We start from the raw sequence: 19886 nt of genomic DNA on the forward strand, positions 1-19886 counted from the left end.
AATGTACAATTTCAATTCGTTTTATCTCTAATTGTATGTAAGTAAAAATTATAAAAATTTGATATTATGAAAGCTTACATCGAAACGAATCAAATAAGACCCCACATGACTATATTTTGTTTAACATATAAATCAATAAATGTGGTCAAATAAGAGAACATGAATAGTGCAATTTGTCAAACGTTGCAACTGAAAGAGAACGGAGGTAGTATAACTACCCTTTGTTTTTTTTAAAAAAAATAAGGTATTTTTTAACAAAATTTCCTAACAATAATAATAATAATAGTAACAATAATAATAATAATGATACTGTCCAAGACAGTAGTGACAATTTCATTTCATGACTATGATTAAGATATTAAATAAGACAAGTTTACATGACTTAAATAGTCCACATTAGTTACAGTACATATTGTTCAAATGAGTTAAACTACGTTAGATAGGGAACATGTCTAAACTCTAAAGTAACAACGATTATTTCAGTAAACTTTTGAAAAAAATGATGTTATAAGCTATAAGGAGTTGCTAAACAAGTCAAGATAATGTACAATCTCAAAGAAGTTTAAATAACTTATATCTAATGGAATACAAAAAAATTGATTATAGAAGATGTCAAATTTCAATGCACTTAATTAAGAAGTAACAGGTCAGTATACGCTACATTGATGTGGAGCAAAACTTGTCTTCTTCTTGCAAGTCAACTATTTGTCTTTTCCACAGCACCTTCACATAACCCAGAAGAAACAACATTAGTACTAATGAAGGAACAAATGCTAATAGAGAATCCATGAATGAATAATGAAATTCAACAATATTAAGGACCGCAAATACAGATGTTGGCAGAAGAAGTTTCAACCACAAAAATTTGCACTCTACTTGAGTTCCAACACTTATAAAATCTTGCATGTAGCTTATGGTACATTCTGTTCACCGTCAAAAAATAACTTCAGTTATAAGTTTAGCAAAAAAAATAGTTAGCTAGATTTTTGTTCCAATGAATCTAGTGGGGGTAAAACCCTCTTATCACTCGTTTAGCTAAAACTAAAATTTAGCCAAATAGAGTTTGCGAAGGAGCAAAGCATATGCAATAATACTGACATGCTTTTCCGTTAGTTTGCCCTGATTGGATCTTCTCATGCGTCCTATTAACAATGTCCCCCCATTCAGCAAGGAAATCCGCCAAAATTCCCAGTATTTCTTTTTTTCTGGGAGGCCCCTACCAGGAACCCCTTTAGTAAGGAGAATTTCCTTTGAACTGCCCTCGCACAGTGCCGCTCACCCAAAGGCCCAACAAGAACAACCCCCCCCCCCCCCCCCCCACACCCCACCCACCCAATGCCCAGTATATGTCATATAGTCATATATAAATTTATCAGATATACTCTTAATACCCCCTGAGATTACACCCTCTTGTCCAATTTTAGAGACAGTCTCTTTGATCTGAACTCAGTAAGGAATCTCATCTAGCTCTAGATCGAGATACAACGAAATAGAAATGATGCATAACATTAGTAAATTTTGCAGGAAAATGGTCTAGTTATAAACAATAGAAGCACCTTTTGTATCTCTTTTTGGAACCACAAGGGCAAAATGCATTCCTACTAATCTGACCACTCTGAGCCATATTTGATTTAGCAAGATCCAAAGGAGTAGAACCCATCAACTTCTGGACCTGAATAAAACAACTTGTTAAGCAATGAGAAGCTTCAGATACACGTACAAAACAAAGATAATAGCACCATAATCAAAATCCTTACGGTTTTACACGCTTCACTTTTTGCAATTAGAAGTTTATCAGTTGCATTAACTTTCAAGGATCATCTTTGTTTCTATACCCTCTTAAGTAAGCACATGTCAAGACTCAAGTGTTTGTCATATAACCAGGGTTTGTAATATATAGATCTAGAGGTGACAACATTACACAGAGTTCTCGGTTTGCTCGAGATCAGACAAACTGGTCGGAAGTTGGAAACTCGACATAGTTATCTGGTCATAAAGTCGAATACTAGATTCCTGGTTAGACTTAGTTCAGAACTGAAAATTTGTAGGATTCACAAATTGGAATCCGCAGACCCTCTCACTCAGCACGTTCTGAAATCAGATAACCGAACTGCTTCTATCTCAACCTGACAAAATCAGGCATCAAGGTTTGTGCAAAGTTAACAGTTGTCATCCCAAAGAAATGGAGCATATAGCAAAAAGAGAGATCGGCTGTGGAGTAATAGTCATTGTCTTCGAAGGGAAAAGAGTCATTGTCTTCGAAAGGAGATCCAATTTCAAGTACAAGAACAAAATTCCTCCTTTCAACACACTTTCTAGATTCATGGATACCGTCATTTTACCATTGGGAATCAATGGAGAAAACTTGGCAGCTCATCAAGTATGCCCCTTTCATCTTATAAAAACTCAATCAAGTATGCATTTCCCACATACAATCAAAAAAGGAATGTTTGACTTGATTGCAATCTCCAATCCAAGGCTGTTTAATGTATGCGTAAGCACTCTCAGTAAGAGAGAAAATGCGGTACTAAGTTTACCCTATGGCCCGTTTGGTAGGTGGGTACTAGATGGCGAGAATGGCAATGAAATCATATATAATTGGTAAGGAAAATCCTCAACTGATTACCCATAGTAAGGAATCTCATCCCCCAAACATGTGATGTTTTTCAGAGATTTCAATTTCCTCTTATACAACATCTAAAGTGGTAATAAATTTTTAGTGAAAATTTATGAAGAAAAACACATGTGATGTATTAGTTTCGGAAATTTAGGTAACTTCGCTCAGTTGATGCCTCTCCAGATTTTTCTCTTAAAAAAATGTGCTAAATATCATTACCATTACAGCCAACCAAATGGGCCATTCGCAGTTCACGAAATAGGAAAAGTTAGACCACAGGAAAAAGAAAGATAAACGGATGACTTGGCACCAAATTATAATGGTACTGATGCCTATGAGAAAGTAGATTTTCAACAGAAAACTTGCAAACATTTGATGGCCTGGGCATGCTGATAAAATCATAAAGTTTATATGTTACTCCCTCCGACTTTTTTTAGTTGCTACATCATTGTGGGCACAAGTATTTAGAAAAGGTGTGGTAGGAATCATAAATTTATGGGAGAGTATGTAGGATTATAGGAAGATGACAAAGATAAAGAGGAATATTGGTACTATTTGGTAGGCCATGGTTACCAAATAAAAAAATGTAGCACGTAAGGAAATATATTCATTTATGGAAAATGTAGCAAGTAAAAGAAGATAGAGGAAGTATTACAGAAGAATGATCAATGGCTATGCATGATTGGAAGAAGTATCATCAATTATGAGTTCTTGGATTATTTTCTTCTCTAGTAAAAATTTCATTTCATTCACAAAATTTACAGCCTAAACTATGGAAGTAAGCATACCTTCTAGGAAGGGTTCCTCAACCTAGGCTTCCATACAGATTACAAGCTCTAAACCAATCTGTCACTAAAACCAATGCTCTTCAGTCCTCCCCATTACATTCTCAGTATGAATTTTAATCACAAACTTTACACTAGTTTACAATGGCTTGGAAACTATTAGGAGCAGGAGGCTTATTCCCCAAGATAGTAAGAGCAGCTAGGCAAATATTTCCAAATTTTTTTTTTTTTTTTTGCATTTTGCCTCCAAATATGCTTCCAGCTTTCTGTATCCTCTTTGCCATTTCTGATATGTGACCAATTGTAAACCAAGGCTGCTTATTTTGTACTATAAGGAAAATGAAAGAAAATATGATTGTGGGTTTCAATTTGCGTCCACAGATGACACATCTATCATCATCACTAACCCCTACGCTTTCCAATTTGTCACGCGTCCTCAGCTTTGTAAATTGTAATAGCATGTAGAATTGTGTTGGGAACATTTTACCTCTTTCACACCCATCTGTGCCATGGCACTTTGGTCTCCTCTCCTTTCATCCAATCATAAGCAAATGCCACTATATACTGCTCGGATTTGTGATGCTGACATGTGTTTCCAGTATATCCATGCACTAAAGTAGCTCTCATCCCACATATTTTCCTCCAAGTGCAGCTACTACTAGAACTCTAGAAGTAGGCTGGTAATTCCACCAGTTTAGATCCTGAACATATAAGTGATGCACCCACTTAACCCACAAAATTGTCAGCTTGGATGGCAATTTTCCAAATATAAGAACCAACAAAGGCAACATTCCAAACAGCAATATTCTTAACGCCTAAGCCCCCCATGCTCTAAAGGTCTGCAAAGGTTTTCCCTAGCCACTACTGGGCTATTCTAAAGATGCTTGCCTTCCCATATAAAGGCTCTAAATAGTGAAGTAAATTTTTGAACAACATTGGCAGGAAGAACATCCCAATATGAGTGAACACTCAGAAGCACAGCATTTACAAGTTGGAGTCTTCCACTATAAAAGAGGTGTCTAAACTCCCAAACTTTAATCCTAGCCATCATATTATCAGCAACAGATAACCTTCTAGCCCAAGATACGAAAATGCCACATTAGCCGTGTTGAAACCAGATAAGCAAGAGCTCTCTCTTCAGTTCTGGTGCCAATATCACAAACTACACTGCAGACTTTCAAGGATTTTGCAGCTAACCCAGAGGAAATGGCGAAGGAAGCAAAACCTATAAGGAGATTGATTGATTCAAAGTTCCCTTTGCAGAACATCAGCAAGTCATTAGTACAACACAAGTGTGTGAGGAAGCAAAGCCTCTAAGGAGAGTGATTGATCCAAAGTTTCCTTTGCAAAACATCAGCAAGTCATTAGTATAACACCAGTGTGTGAGGTTCAGAAAAGCACATGGATGAAATTTGAAATCAGGTCTAGCACTCACCTTATTCAGGATCTACTCAAGTAGTCCACACATATCACAAAAGGTATGGATATAAAAGTCCCCCTACCTTAAACCTTTAGCCCCTTGAAATACCCATGAAGAGCACCATACGGAGTAAAACAACTAATTACCAATGTCACATGATTCACGGCTCAATCCATAATGCGGAGCGGGTTCGGGAACAGAGTTCTCGTTTTACGGTATTGCTTTTAGGATGGAGCCCCCTTCATATGTGAATTGCGAATATAAAGGGGCGAATTGGAACGATTGAACCGATTCAGAATTTAGGGGGTGGGAGAATTATGTGACACTGGTACGACATACAACTTACTCCTTTTCCAGCAAAATGCTCAGCCAAATATGACTTTGATGGTCATGTCGTTAGTTAATTTGTCAATGTACTCCCTCCATCCCTTAATGCATGCTCCATTGGACTTCTGAAAGTCTCCAATACTCTTATTCAAACAACTATATTTTTAATTGTGCATAACTAAAAATTATGAAAATTTGATATTTATACACATTGCGACGATCCTAACAAGATGACATGATTCTTTTTGTTATAAATAGGTGAGATGGAATGGACAAAGTATCTAGACCTTTGACCCAAAAAAAAGCAATGGAGCACATATTTATGGCCACAAGGAGTCCATACTCAAAAGTAATGTCATAACATCATTTGGGGATTAAAAATACTTCCGGAGATTCTTTTTCATACATTTATTACTTGTAAACAAACATGGCTATTCATCCACTCTTTCCAGAGCTGAAATCCAGATAAAGCTAGACTGGACATATAAGAGTCAATTCGGTCTCCAAGTTATTTCTAGGTTCCAGTACGATCAGATTCAAGTTCCCACTGTTTTTACCCCAACAAAACGTGAGGGTATACATTTAATAATATGTCTTTGAGACTTTTGAGAGCATCATTCAAAAGGGTGTTCATCTTAGGGTTTTGCTTCTCTATCTCTTTTTCCTTTCATCCTCTTAGCATTACATCTGTAGATTTAGTCATACCTTCTCCTACAAAATTTCGCGTTCGCTGTGATATGTGATGTTACGATTTTATATAGAGTTTTTCTCCCCCATTTATATGCTAAAAGTTATGGTTATGGTGCTCTTAGGAGCCATTTGGTACTAACTCTCTCCATCTAGTTGTGGTTTATTGTTTTGTATTGGATTGTAGGTTTTGGGGAGCTATTACCTACTTTATATGATCGCACATTGGATTAAGAGAGGTTGGACGCTGAGTTTCAAGATCCCGAGGATGCTTTCCGGGACTTTAAGCAAAGGAAGAACAAGGAACGAGCCTAAGCTAACCGGCCCGATACGATCGGGCGGCCCAGCCCGATCGGGCGAAGAAACAAACTTCATATTTCTACAGCGGGCCCGATCGGGCGCTGAACGCCCAGTAGTGATTCGGTGTTCCGCCCGATCGGGCGCCTTTGCCAGCTGCTGCCAAACTGCTATGTTAACAGGCCGCCCGATGTCATCGGGAGGGTCAGCCCGATGTCATCGGGAGGGTCAGCCCGATGTCATCGGGAGGGTCAGCCCGATGTCATCGGGAGGGTCAGCCCGATGTCATCGGGAGGGTCAGCCCGATGTCATCGGGAGGGTCAGCCCGATGTCATCGGGAGGGTCAGCCCGATGTCATCGGGAGGGTCAGCCCGATGTCATCGGGAGGGTCAGCCCGATGTCATCGGGAGGGTCAACATTTTGGTCCTGTTCTTCTGTTTTGGAGCCCGATTCCATCGGGTATCTCTGGCCCGATTGGGCGACTGACGACACGCGTTTTTTTAATGAATACGAGCCCGTTTTTCGAGACTTTTGGCTATTGTTTTAGGGCTTGTATAAATAGAAAAATCAGAATTATTAGAATCATCTTGGTTTTTATTATTAGTTTTCTCTAGAGAGTGTTTCAAGAACCTTAATTTTGTGCTTTGTGATTTCAATTCAAGATCAAACCTTTTGCTTAATCATAGTTCAATATAACTCGGTAATCTTTCTTCATTATTTCTTTGTTATTTCTTCCATTGTTAATTAGATTATTTTCTTAGTTATTTGCCATGTTTCAAAGTATGAGTTTTTATATGACTTTTGATATTGTTTTCATGATTATGAGTGAGCAGTCATATATCTAGAATTGTGGAGATCTATGTATGCAATGAGGGATTGATAGATTACTTTGATTATCTTGTATTTCAACTGTTTCCTTTGATTGATTCTTCATGCTAGAATTATAAGTTGGGCCTGATTTATATTCCTATTGTTGCAATACTGAATCTACTTCGAGAGAAAAGATACCGTATAGGCTTTTAATTATTAGGCAAAGTGACTCTGACTATGCAAGAGCGGCTGGGTGATCTTTGAGGGAGGTAATGTTCGAGAGAAATTACATGTGCCCTAGACAGTTGACTTACTAGGTGGTTATTATTTATCCCTGATTTCCTAATTTGTATGCATAGTGATCCATGATTCAAGTGCTTTATTAATATATTTACACCTTCACATTCAGTTCTGGTATTTGTTTAGTTTAGTAACACAACTCCATTCATCTGATTTTGTTAGTGTAATATTAGAGTTCAGATACAATAATATAACTTCTCCATGTGGATTCGATCCTGACTTCCCTGACTAGTTAGTGGACCTTAGGTTATTTTTAATTAGGTGATACGACTTTAGCCTATCAAATTTTGGCGCCGTTGCCGGGGTGACGGTTTATTTTATTTTATCTGAATTATAGTATTAAACTAACCTCTACTCTGAAGAACACTTGTTCTTTGGAGCATCTCACGTTTGTTTTAGTGTTTTTGGTGTATAAGCAGGAAATTGAAATCCCCAAATCTCATCCCGTTCGATCCGGAGATTGAAAAGACCGCTCGTAGACTCAGAAAGAAAATTAATCAAGCTAAGCTGTCTGCCGGGACACCCTCCCAAAAGACACCTTCTCCACCATCTTCCCCACACCAAGAATCCCCCACCTCACCTATTACTCTCTAACATGGGTGAGAATGTTACTCGAACCTTCAGAGACTACGCACAACCATCTCCTTGACATCGGGCGACCTGTTAACATAGCAGTTTGGCAGCAGCTGGCAGGGGCGCCCGATGTCAGGCCAAGTCGCCCGATCGGGCAGAACACCGAATCACTACTGGGCGTTTAGCGCCCGATCGGGCCCGCAGCAGAAATATGAAGTTTGTTTCTTTGCCTTAGGCTCGTTCCTTGTTCTTCCTTTGCTCAAAGTCCCGGAAAGCATCCTCGGGATCTTGAAACTCAGCGTCCAACCTCTATTAATCCAATGTGCGATCATACAATTAATAGCTCCCCAAAACCTACAATCCAATACAAAACAACAAACCACAACTAGATGGAGAGAGTTAGTACTAAATAGCTCCTAAGAGCACCATAACCATAACTTTTAGCATATAAATAGGGGAGAAAAACTCTATATAAAATCGTAACATCAAACTCTCCCAAGATAAACCTTTGCTTGTCCCTAAGCAAAAACCATGACATGGATATGTTTATGATTGCTTCACCCCTTTATATATGAAAACGAAGATCAAAATCTTTATAAGGCTCATAAATCATTTAAGCAGGCACAATTCAAGTTCAACTGTTCAGATTACTCTCATTGCCAATCACACAAATAAACAATCAAATGCGGCTGCCTTATATGAAATGCAAGTCTCGAAAAGGCACTCATTAGGATGTTATTCCGCTCAGGCAAAAGATGTGCCCGATCACTCACCATCCCAACCATAATAACCCGTCCCACTCACACTCTCATGTGTTTGTAAAGGTCGTAATGCCGCTCATCCTAATCATGTCGACTTAAGTAGCAACGTACTCTTCAACCTTGACAAACTTACCCCATATCAATCCAATAAACAATGTAAACACAAGCTCAAGAGGACTTTTTCAGGGTTGTAACGGGGCTTAGGTAAGGGTAGGAAATATGTATAGGGAATGTGTGGAAAAGACCAAGAATGGGAGAGCACAATTCATTAGAAGTAACAATCAAAACATAGTCAATAACCATATCCCAATTCCATAAACCAACAAATTTCAATAAACCCGACCTTGAACAATGAGATGAATATTTATTTTATTACAAGGTTTTTTTCTTTGCAAGCAATTATGAAGGAAGAAATTCTTAACTTTTTTTTCAATCTTTCAATCCTTTTTTTGTTTTTCTTTTTCATTGCTTCTTTTTGATCCAACAATCACATGAATTTTATCTTGCTTATTCTTTTATTTTTCTCAACTTTTTGAAGCTTAATACAACCATCTCCATCCAATGTAACTCATAAAAACTAATTCACATACTAACTCAGACAAATGCTCCCCCAAACTAGGCTTGGGACTAATATCAAAACAAAGGCCATGGGCATGTAATGAGGTTTAGTATCATGAAATAGTCATTAGGCTAAGCGGGGCTAAGGAGGATAGTGGTATATCACAAAAATCACCTTGAGGCTCAAAAATCAGACAAAAGACCGCCTCTATCACAGCAATTGCTACAAGTCATCAGATATCAATGAGTACGTTGTCAAAGTCAAGACCAGTCAGCTAATGAGGAACTAACACACAAGAAACAGAATGGATATAAAAGTGAATCCATTGGCAAGAATGAATCCTCACAGTCTAACCAATTCAAGTATGCAGTTAAGATAAGCGCGTTATCGTCAAAACTCATTCAAGGTCATGGCATTTAAAGTTCACATTCCAGCATCACAATCTCAAGTGTCTAACTATCCAGATGAAGAGCCCAAATACACTTTCAAAGAACATCATGGGACACAGGGAAGCAATCACACCAATCCAGTCAAATCGTATTTTTGGTATTTTTTTTTCAGCAATATTTCATTTTTTTTGTTGCTTTTTGTTTTTATGAAAAAGAAACAATTAACTAACTTATCTAGCCTAAGAACACAATAAAACTAATCTATCTAAAAAGCAATAACAGTGAGAATAGTACTTACATAAGTCCTCCCCCAAGCTGAACGTGGCAATGACCGCATTGCAACAAGGGGAAAGAGGAACATGGATATCAGTCATCCATGTGAGTATCCTCACCATCGTCATCTCCATCAGACTCACCACCGCCGCCTCGGCTACAGGAGCCCGGCTGACGGTAGCTCGGGTTCCAAGTGTACTAAGAGGGGTGTGCATCATGCTCAGCAATGCGATGAAGGCAGCAGTTCTCGTCGTACATCGAATACAGAGCCAGGTGCTGATCATTGGCTAACGTATCGACCCGGTAGATTCTGAAGAATTACACCATTGGCATCAACCTGCTAGTTGATGCCCTGGATGGCCGTTGTGTTGGCCGTAATGCCAGTCTCCATCCGCTGGAGCATGCTCATCATCTCCTGAAAGTCAAAAGAAGGAGGAACAGTAGAATATGGGGGAAGGGAAGCATCAGAAGAGGAGGGGATATCCTCGATATGGGGTGGACGACGGTGGTAGGTACGCTCAAGTATCGGGGGACAAGGCGCGGGAAAGTCAGAACCGGCAATGGGAAGGTGGTAATGATGTTGGCCGGGTTTGATTTTCGCCAAAGGGTTGGGCAGCTCGGCGGAGGGCCTTTCGTTGACGTGCCACTGGTAGGTATCCCCACTCCGCTCCAACTAGTGAAGGCGGGTGAGGTAGGCATAGTCCAGTAAGGTAGGACCTAAGGCCGGCTGATAACGAGTATCATCGAAATTAGGGATGGACCGAGCAAACACAGTAACCAACCCCCCATTCACGATAGGGCGAGAGGTCAACGAGCCATCAGCGCCAGCTTAGGGTAAGTGGTGGCAATTCACTCCATTTGGAGCGCAACATGATGAGATTGAGGGATATTGTAGTGAAAGCGGCGCGGAGTGCCCCGGTACATGTAACTACCAATCATATAAAGTTCATCCCCCCGAATGAGTTGACCTTCAACCCTCCCAAACAAAGTCTTGGACATAAAGCGAACCCAAATTTTAAAGATGGGTTGGTGGATGTACCTAGCATGACAATGTTGAAGGGTGAAATCAGTTTCGTCCTCTGTAATAGCATAGTATATATCACGGTGATGATAGTCAGGGGGGTGCCCAATCTCCCCCCGATTGAGGACACGGAGTATGCGAGCAAACTCCGGGAGGGTGAGGGTGAAGTCTCGATTTAGGAGCCGATAGGAAACATGAGAACTCGGTCCCGTGCGAGGGTGGGTCACATGTAAACTACTGTAAAACTCATATACAAGCACGGGGTATGTGTTAACATGAACGGTAAAAAGGAGTTCCATGCCAATTATTTTCATATATTCTTTAAATTTAGAGGCAATACCCAATTTATCTAAAAATTCGATGTCAAGGAAAGTTGTAGGACTTACCTCGCGCCCCTTGAGGCGCTGAAATCGTTCTCTTTGTTCCTCTGTGGAGAATATGACATCCGGGAAAGTGTCATCTCGAGGGATTTCCGGTGGTGGCGCTGAAATCGTTCTCCTTAAAATGGTTAGGTGATTAGGTGGTCCAAGCTTTTTCCTCTCTTCCACCATTAAAGAGTAAGTTGAAGCTTCACCTTTTTGCACATTCAAGAACCATGTTCACAAGGCGACGAAAAAATACAACGGGCTCACAACCACCACCACCGAAAATCCCTCGAGATGACACTTTCCCGGATGTCATATTCTCCACAGAGGAACAAAGAGAACGATTTCAGCGCCTCAAGGGGCGCGAGGTAAGTCCTATAACTTTCCTTGACATCGAATTTTTAAATAAATTGTGTATTGCCTCTGAATTTAAAGAATTTATGAAAATAATTGGCATGGAACCCCTTTTTACAGTTCATGTTAACATATACCCTGTGCTTATATATGAGTTTTACAGTAGTTTACATGTGACCCACCCTCGCACGGGATCGATTTCTCATGTTTCCTATTGCCTCCTAAATCGGGACTTCACCCTCCCAGAGTTTGCTCGCATACTCCGTGTCCTCAATCGGGGGGAGATTGGGCACCCCGCTGACTATCATCACCGTGATATTTACTATGCTATTACAGGGGACGAAACTGATTTCACCCTTCAACATTGTCATGCTAGGTACATCCACCAACCCATCTTTAAAATTTGGGTTCGTTTTATGTCCAAGACTTTGTTTGGGAGAGTTGAAGGTCAACTCATTCGGGGGGATGACTTTATCTTATTGGTAGTTACATGTACCGGGGCACTCAGTGCCGCTTTCACTACAATATCCCTCATCATGTTGCGCTCCAAATGGAGCGAATTGCCAACACTTACCCTAAGCGGCGTGCTGATGGCTCGTTGAGCTCTCGCTCTATCGTGAATGGGGGGTTGGTTACTCTGTTTGCTCGGGCCATCCCTGATTTCGATGATACTCGTTATCAGTCGGCCTTAGGTCCTACCTTACTGGACTATGCCTATCTCACCCACCTTCACTGGTTGGAGCGGAGTGGGGATACATACCAGTGGCACGTCAACGGAAGGCCCTCCGTCGAGCTGCCTAACCCTTTGGCGAAAATCAAACCCGGCCAACCTCATTACCACCTTCCCATTGCCGGTTCTGACTTTCCCGCCCCTTGTCCCCCGATACTTGAGCGTACCTACCACCGTCGTCCACCCCATATCGAGGATATCCCCTCCTCTTCTGATGCTCCCCCTCCCCCATATTCTACTGTTCCTCCTTCTTTTGACTTTTAGGAGATGATGAGCATGCTCCAACGGATGGAGACTGGCATTACGGCCAACACAGCGTCCATCCACGGCATCAGCTAGCAGGTTGATGCCAATGGTGTACTTTCTCAGAACCTCAGTTAGCGAGTCGATACATTGGCCAATGATCAGCACCTGGCTCTGTATTCAATGTACGACGAGAACTGCCGCCTTCATCGCATTGCTGTGCATGATGCACACCCCTCTTGGTACACTTGGAACCTGAGCTACAGTCAGCTGGGCTCCTGTAGTCGAGGCGGCGGTGGTGAGTCTGATGGAGATGACGATGGTAAGGATACTCACATGGATGACTGATATCCATGTTCCTCTTTCCCCTTGTTGCAATGCGGTCATTGCCACGTTCAACTTGGGGGAGGACTTCTGTAAGTACTACTCTCACTGTTATTGCTTTTTAGATAGATTAGTTTTATTGTGTTCTTAGGCTAGATAAGTTAGTTAATTAGTTAATTGTTTCTTTTTCATAAAAACAAAAACAACAAAAAAATGAAATATTGCTGAAAAAAAAAAATACCAAAAATACGATTTGACTAGATTGGTGTGATTGCTTCGTTGTGCCCCATGATGTTCTTTGAAAGTGTATTTGGGCTCTTTATCTGGATAGCTAGACACTTGAGATTATGATGCTGGAATGTGAACTTTAAATGCCATGACCTTGAATGAGTTTTGACAATAACGCGCTTATCTTGACTGCATACATGAATTGGTTAGACTGTGAGGATTCATTCTTGCCAATGGATTCACTTTTATATCCATTCTGTTTCTTGTGTGTTAGTTCCTCATTAGCTGACTGATCTTGACTTTGACAACGTACTCATTGATATATGATGACTTGTAGCAATTGATGTGACAGAGGCGTTCTTTTGTCTGATTTTTGAGCCTCAAGGTGATTTTTGTTATATACCACTATCCTCCTTAGTCCCGCTTAGCCTAATGACTATTTCATGATACTAAACCTCATTACATGCCCATGGCCTTTGTTTTGATATTAGTCCCAAGCCTAGCTTGGGAGAGCATTTGTCTGAGTTAGTATGTGAATTGGTTTTTATGAGTTACATTGGATGAAGATGGTTGTATTAAGCTTCAAAAAGTTGAGAAAAAGAAAAGAATAAGCAAGATGAGATTCATGTGATTGATGGATCAAAAAGAGGCAATGAAAAAGAAAAACAAAAAAAGGATTGAAAGATTGAACAAAAAGTTAAGAATTTCTTCCTTCACAATTGCTTGCAAAGAAAAAACCTTGTAATAAAATAAATATTCATCACATTGCTTCAAGGTCGGGTTTATTGATAATTTGTTGGTTTATGGAATTGGGATATGGTTATTGACTATGTTTTGGTTGTTACTTCTAATGAATTGTGCTCTCCCATTCTTGGTCTTTTCCACCACATTCCCTATACATATTTCCTACCCTTACCTAAGCCCCGTTACAACCCTGAAAAAGTCCTCTTGAGCTTGTGTTTACATTGTTTATTGGATTGATATGGAGTTAGTTTGTCAACGTTGAAGAGTACGTTGCTACTTGAGTCGACATGATTAGGATGAGCGGCATTACGACCTTTCCAAACACATGAGAGTGTGAGTGGGACGGGTTATTATGGTTGGGATGGTGAGTGATCGGGCACATCTTTTGCCTGGGCGGAATGACATCCTAGTGAGTGCCTTTTCGAGACTTGCATTTCATATAAGGCAGCCGCATTTGATTGTTTATTTGGGCGATTGGCAATGAGAGTAATCTGAACAGTTGAACTTGAATTGTGCCTGAATGATTTATGAGCCTTATAAAGATTTTGATCTTCGTTTTCATATATAAAAGGGTGAAGCAATCATAAACATATCCATGTCATGGTTTTTGCTTAGGGACAAGCAAAGGTTTAGCTTGGGGGAGTTTGATGTTACGATTTTATATAGAGTTTTTCTCCACTATTTATATGCTAAAAGTTATGGTTATGGTGCTCTTAGGAGCCATTTGGTACTAACTCTCTCTATCTAGTTGTGGTTTGTTATTTTGTATTGGATTGTAGGTTTTGGGGAGCTATTACCTACTTTATATGATCGCACATTGGATTAAGAGAGGTTGGACGCTGAGTTTCAAGATCCCAAGGATGCTTTCCGGGAATTTGAGCAAAGGAAGAACAAGGAACGAGCCTAAGCTGACCGGCCGGATACGATCGGGCGGCCCAGCCCGATCGGGCGAAAAAACAAACTTCATATTTCTGCTGCGGGCCCGATCGGGCGCTGAACGCCCGGTAGTGATTCGGTGTTCCGCCCGATCGGGCGACTTGGCCCGACATCGGGCCCCCCCTGCCAGCTGCTGCCAAACTGCTATGTTAACAGGCCGCCCGATGTCATCGGGCGGGTCAGCCCGATCTCATCGGGCGTCTCTGCATTTTGGTCCTGTTCTTCTGTTTTGGAGCCCGATTCCATCGGGCATCTCTGGCCTGATCGGGCGACTGACGACACGCGTTTTTTTAATGAATACGAGCCCGTTTTTCGAGACTTTTGGCTATTGTTTTAGGGCTTGTATAAATAGAAAAATCAGAATTATTAGAATCATCTTGGTTTTTATTACTTCCTCCGTTTCAAAATAGATGCTACATTGTTGACTAAAACGCTTGTCGATGCACTACTTTGACTACTAATATCTTTAATTATGTATTAGAGTAAAGTATAAAATTTTGATTTTCTGAAAATATACATTAAGACAAATCCAATAACATATTACATTATAACATTTGATTTTACCCAATAGTAAATAATGCATGATCAAACCTCATTCATGAATAGTGGAAAAGTCAACAATGTAGCATCTATTTTGAAACGGAGGAAGTATTAGTTTTCTCTAGAGAGTGTTTCAAGAACCTTAATTTTGTGCTTTGTGATTTCAATTCAAGATCAAACCTTTTGCTTAATCATAGTTCAACATAATTCGGTAATCTTTCTTCATTATTTCTTTGTTATTTCTTCCATTATTAATTAGATTATTTTCTTAGTTATTTGCCATGTTTCAAAGTATGAGTTTTTATATGACTTTTGTTATTGTTTTCATGATTATGAGTGAGTAGTCCTATATCTAGAATTGTGGAGATCTATGTATGCAATGAGGGATTGATAGATTAGTTTGATTATCTTGTATTTCAACTGTTTCCTTTGATTGATTCTTCATGCTAGAATTATAAGTTAGGCCTGATTTATATTCCTATTGTTGCAATACTGAATCTACTTCGAGAGGAGAGATACCGTACAGGCTTTTAATTATTAGGCAAAGTGACCCTTGACTATGCGAGAGCGGCTGGGTGATCTTTGAGGGAGGTAATGTTCGAGAGAAATTACATGTGCCCTAGACAGTTGACTTACTAGGTGGTTATTATTTATTCCTAATTTCCTGATTTGTATGCATAGTGATCCATGATTCAAGTGCTTTATTAATATATTTACACCTTCATATTCAGTTCTGCTATTTGTTTAGTTTAGTAACACGACTCCATTCATCTGATTTTGTTAGTGTAATATTAGAGTTCAGATACAATAATATAACTTCTCCCTGTGGATTCGATTCTGACTTCCCTGACTACTAGTTAGTGGACCTTAGGTTGTTTTTGATTAGGTGATACGACTTTAGCCTATCAATATGCACCAAATCTAGTAGGTCAGAGGCCATTGGACTAGGGTCGAGCATGAATGAACACTCAGACAAGGACCCACTCAACGCGATTTTGCCTCCTCTAATAGCTGAATCATAAAGCATGTAATTGACAGCCTCCAAGAAATTAAAAGAAGCAGAGATGAGTAATATGCAACTGGTCCAGGAATATATTTGGACTGTCCAGCCTTGGATTTCACATTAGGGTGTGTCCGAGTTCCCAATGGTCCAGCTTTGATCTGATGAATAATCCTAGTATATATTGATTGAAGTTGACTATCTTTGACAAAAAGTCATATGTGGCAAATTAGTTCAAGAAAAGAGTGGCACATTGACATTTAAAGGAGCAGCTCAAGTATAAGGAATTCAGCAATGTATCGATGACTCTAGATAAGGGAATGTCCATCACATCATGTCCTCTAAATATGACAGATAGATCATTTCACATTATTCTAGTATCAGAATTCTGACTTCCAAGGTTCTGCAACTAACCAATTCAGACACTACATACTGCACACTGATAACACGTAAACTAACCATTTCAAAAACTACTTAGTGTGCAACAATCACACAGAATATTACTGAAATGCTAAATAAGAGCATAGAACTTAAAAACAACAATTGAGGAAAGACATCACTAACCTCAGCCATGCTCTTTGGCATTGGCTTTCCCTCTTCCTTTAACTTCTGTAGTTTAAACTGTGCTTCTTTAGCCCACGTATACTTTGCCAAAGTATTCTCAACATCAGCCATCGTACACTTGCACTGCTTTGCTGCTGCTTGTTTTTGACTGATTTGGAGATTCTGCAATCAGTTAATTTTGACAATGCTCCAATCAAAATATAGATGGTGAATATGAGAGCTTAACAGGAAGTTTCAGTGAGTCATTGTTGCAATTATAATTGAGAACTTGCTGAGCATAAGATCGTCAAACCAAAAGTATCATAAGAACAGGACTTCTCCAAGCATCTATTAAACATCTTGATCTCCCCCCTCTTATATTTATACTTATAACTATTATTTCCTTATGGAGAGAATGTATACTTCCGCCATTCCATGAGTATTGCAATTCGCAACGTTTGGATTTTTATGCTATTCACACACTTCTCTTTGACCATCTATGGTTATGTATGCACAAAGAAATATACATAGCTACTTACACAAGAAAAAAATAAACAGACTTTCTATATTGCCATATGAGATAAAATCAACCTGTCCATTCGGATCGAAATTCCCAAGATATCGAAGAATTTCTTCCTGCTTAGCAAAAGCATCAGCAAATGTGGCTTCACTACTCCGGCCTACTACATATTGCTTCAAAGTTCCCAGCTTTCTCGCCTTACCCAGCTCATCAGCAAAACCTTCAGTTACCATAATTAATTACACAAACTAATTAAACTCTTCCACTTACATATAATAGCATGACATAATTTCTTACCGCAAATAATAATCATGATATAATGATTAATCCCATTCCATATAATGCGTGCATTATGCTCCCGGGAGCACAATGAGAACTGTGCTCCCACAATACAAAAATACAAAATAGAACATTTATGAAAATGAATATTTCACTGTTGAAGTGGAACATTACAAAATTCACTTACAAAAACGAACATTTTATTGTTGAAATGGAACATTACAAGAATTCATTTACGAAAAAGAACATTTTACTGTTGAAGTGGAACATTACTAGAATCCAAATACGAAAATGAACATTTTATTGTTGAGGTGAAACATTAATATAATTCAATTGCTTAAGTAGAACATATGCTTATCAAATACAGAACATATTTTTTCGGAAAATAGAAGATATTTTTTTGGTGGAAAATAAGTTTAAAAGAACATTAATTAAAATAAAACATTTGCTTATCGAAATAAAACAGATTCACGAAATATAGAACATAATTTTCTGTTGAAAAATAAGCTTAAAATGATCATTTGTTGAAATATAACATTTGCTTATTTAAAATAGAATAATTTTTACAGAAAATAGAACATATTTTTTTACTGAAAAATATGTTTAACATGAACATTTGTTAAAATAAAACATTTACTCATCGGGAAATGAAACAAAATTTATTAGGTGCATGGTGTGCAGTGTCCTGGAGCACGGTCGGAGCACGATGCACACCATGCACCCAGTAAATTTTTTCCATCTCCGATGAGTAAATGTTCTATTTCAACAAATGTTCATGTTAAGCATATTTTTCAACAAAAAAATATGTTCTAATTTTTGTAAAAATTGTTCTATTTTCAATAAACACATGTTCTATTTCAACAAATCTTCGTTTTAAGCTTATTTTTCAGCCGAAAATTATGTTCTATATTTCGTGAATCTGTTTTAATTTCGATAAGCAAATGTTCTATTTTAAAACTTATTTTCCACCAAAATATATGTTCTATATTTAATAAGCATATGTTCTATTTAAGTAATTGAATTCTAGTATTTTCCACTTCAATAAAAAATATTCATTTTCGTATTTGGATTCTGGTAATATTTCACTTAAACAGTAAAATGTTTTTTTTTTTTCATAAATAAATTGTTGTAATGTTCCATTTTAATAATAGAATGTCCATTTTCGTGTTCCACTTCAAGAGTAAAATGTTCGTTTTCGTATTTGTAAATGTACTATTTTATAGTGTGGGAGCGCAGTTCTTATTGTGTTCCCGGAGCACAATGCATGCATTAGAAAATGATGCTAAAATTTCAAAATTAAATAAAACATTATAAACGGAAAAATACCCATAAAAGAAAAAGAGTTAGAAAATTGAAACTTACGATCGAGAGTGAAGGATTCCTCGGTAGAATCTGGTGAATCAGAGGTGGGTTTTTTGCCGGTGAAGACCCCTTTAATCTTGTCCATCCATGCGCCATCGAGGTGAGACGTGGCGAAGATCGAACGGTACTGTGATGGAGTTTGTTGACTGTGACTGTAACTGTAAGAGAAGAAAATGGATGGATTGTTGCGAATGCTTTGCAAAATTCTGTGAGCCATTTTTGGGGTTTTTGATCTTTGTTTTCCTTTTGTGTAGGGTTTTAGCTTAGTGAGGTATTTCCAAGCTGAATCTATTAAACGGTGTAGTTTTGCTACTGATTATTAGCTCTTGTAAAACGTTGGTTATGAATCTGATGACACAAGCATACTAGCAATTAGCAAAGGCTAATAAACTAACGACTAATGATTAATGATTAATGATTAATGATTAATGATTAATGATGAATGAAGAATGATGAAGATTAATGATTAATGACTAATGAGTGTGTAGGTTATTAGGTTAGGTGATGGTAGTTACTAGGTGGAATTAGCAAGATGTACTTCCAATATGAGGTAAACAAAAATATTGTACAGTCAATTGTATGAAATACTCACTCCGTCTCAAAATATAGTTCCCATTTTCATTTTGGATGTCCCAAAATATAGTTTCCATTTTCATATTTAATTCCACATTTTTCTGTACTTTGTCTAGAAAAACTGTGTCCCATCATTTATTTGCTTCTTGAATTTTGTTTTTTCCTTTGTTTATTCAACCAAAATGTTACAATTAATGCTCTTTCACCAATTATCATCCATTCTCTCTCCTAAAATCTTTTCCCATACAACATTTATTTAAATAAATAAAAAATCTTTATTATCCCTCTTATATTCTACTTGCATAAATTACCGTGAAAAAAGAGAA

General features: G+C 38.5%; 1 protein-coding gene across 3 annotated transcripts; it reads right to left on the reverse strand.

Annotated features, from left to right (window-relative positions):
* Positions 1 to 298: 298 nt before the first annotated feature.
* LOC104890978 (hypothetical protein) lies at positions 299 to 19321 on the reverse strand. 3 transcript variants are annotated; one of them, XM_010676605.4, is made up of 5 exons: positions 18988 to 19316; positions 17418 to 17566; positions 16848 to 17009; positions 1557 to 1672; positions 299 to 723 (listed from the first exon to the last, which is right to left on the reverse strand). In XM_010676605.4, the coding sequence occupies exons 1-5, from the start codon at positions 19202 to 19204 to the stop codon at positions 702 to 704; spliced, it is 666 nt and encodes a 221-aa protein (XP_010674907.2). In that variant the 5' UTR covers positions 19205 to 19316; the 3' UTR covers positions 299 to 701. The 3 variants fall into 3 exon arrangements, 2 of the variants coding, with proteins under 2 accessions (XP_010674907.2, XP_010674908.2); XR_002039720.3 differs by lacking the exon at positions 299 to 723 and adding an exon at positions 1758 to 2126 and having other exon boundaries at positions 1552 to 1672; positions 18988 to 19320; XM_010676606.4 differs by lacking the exons at positions 299 to 723; positions 1557 to 1672 and adding an exon at positions 3577 to 4103 and having other exon boundaries at positions 18988 to 19321.
* Positions 19322 to 19886: the final 565 nt, after the last annotated feature.

Source organism: Beta vulgaris, chromosome 4 (genome assembly GCF_026745355.1).
Source record: "Beta vulgaris subsp. vulgaris cultivar EL10 chromosome 4, EL10.2, whole genome shotgun sequence".
NCBI lineage: Eukaryota > Viridiplantae > Streptophyta > Magnoliopsida > Caryophyllales > Amaranthaceae > Beta > Beta vulgaris.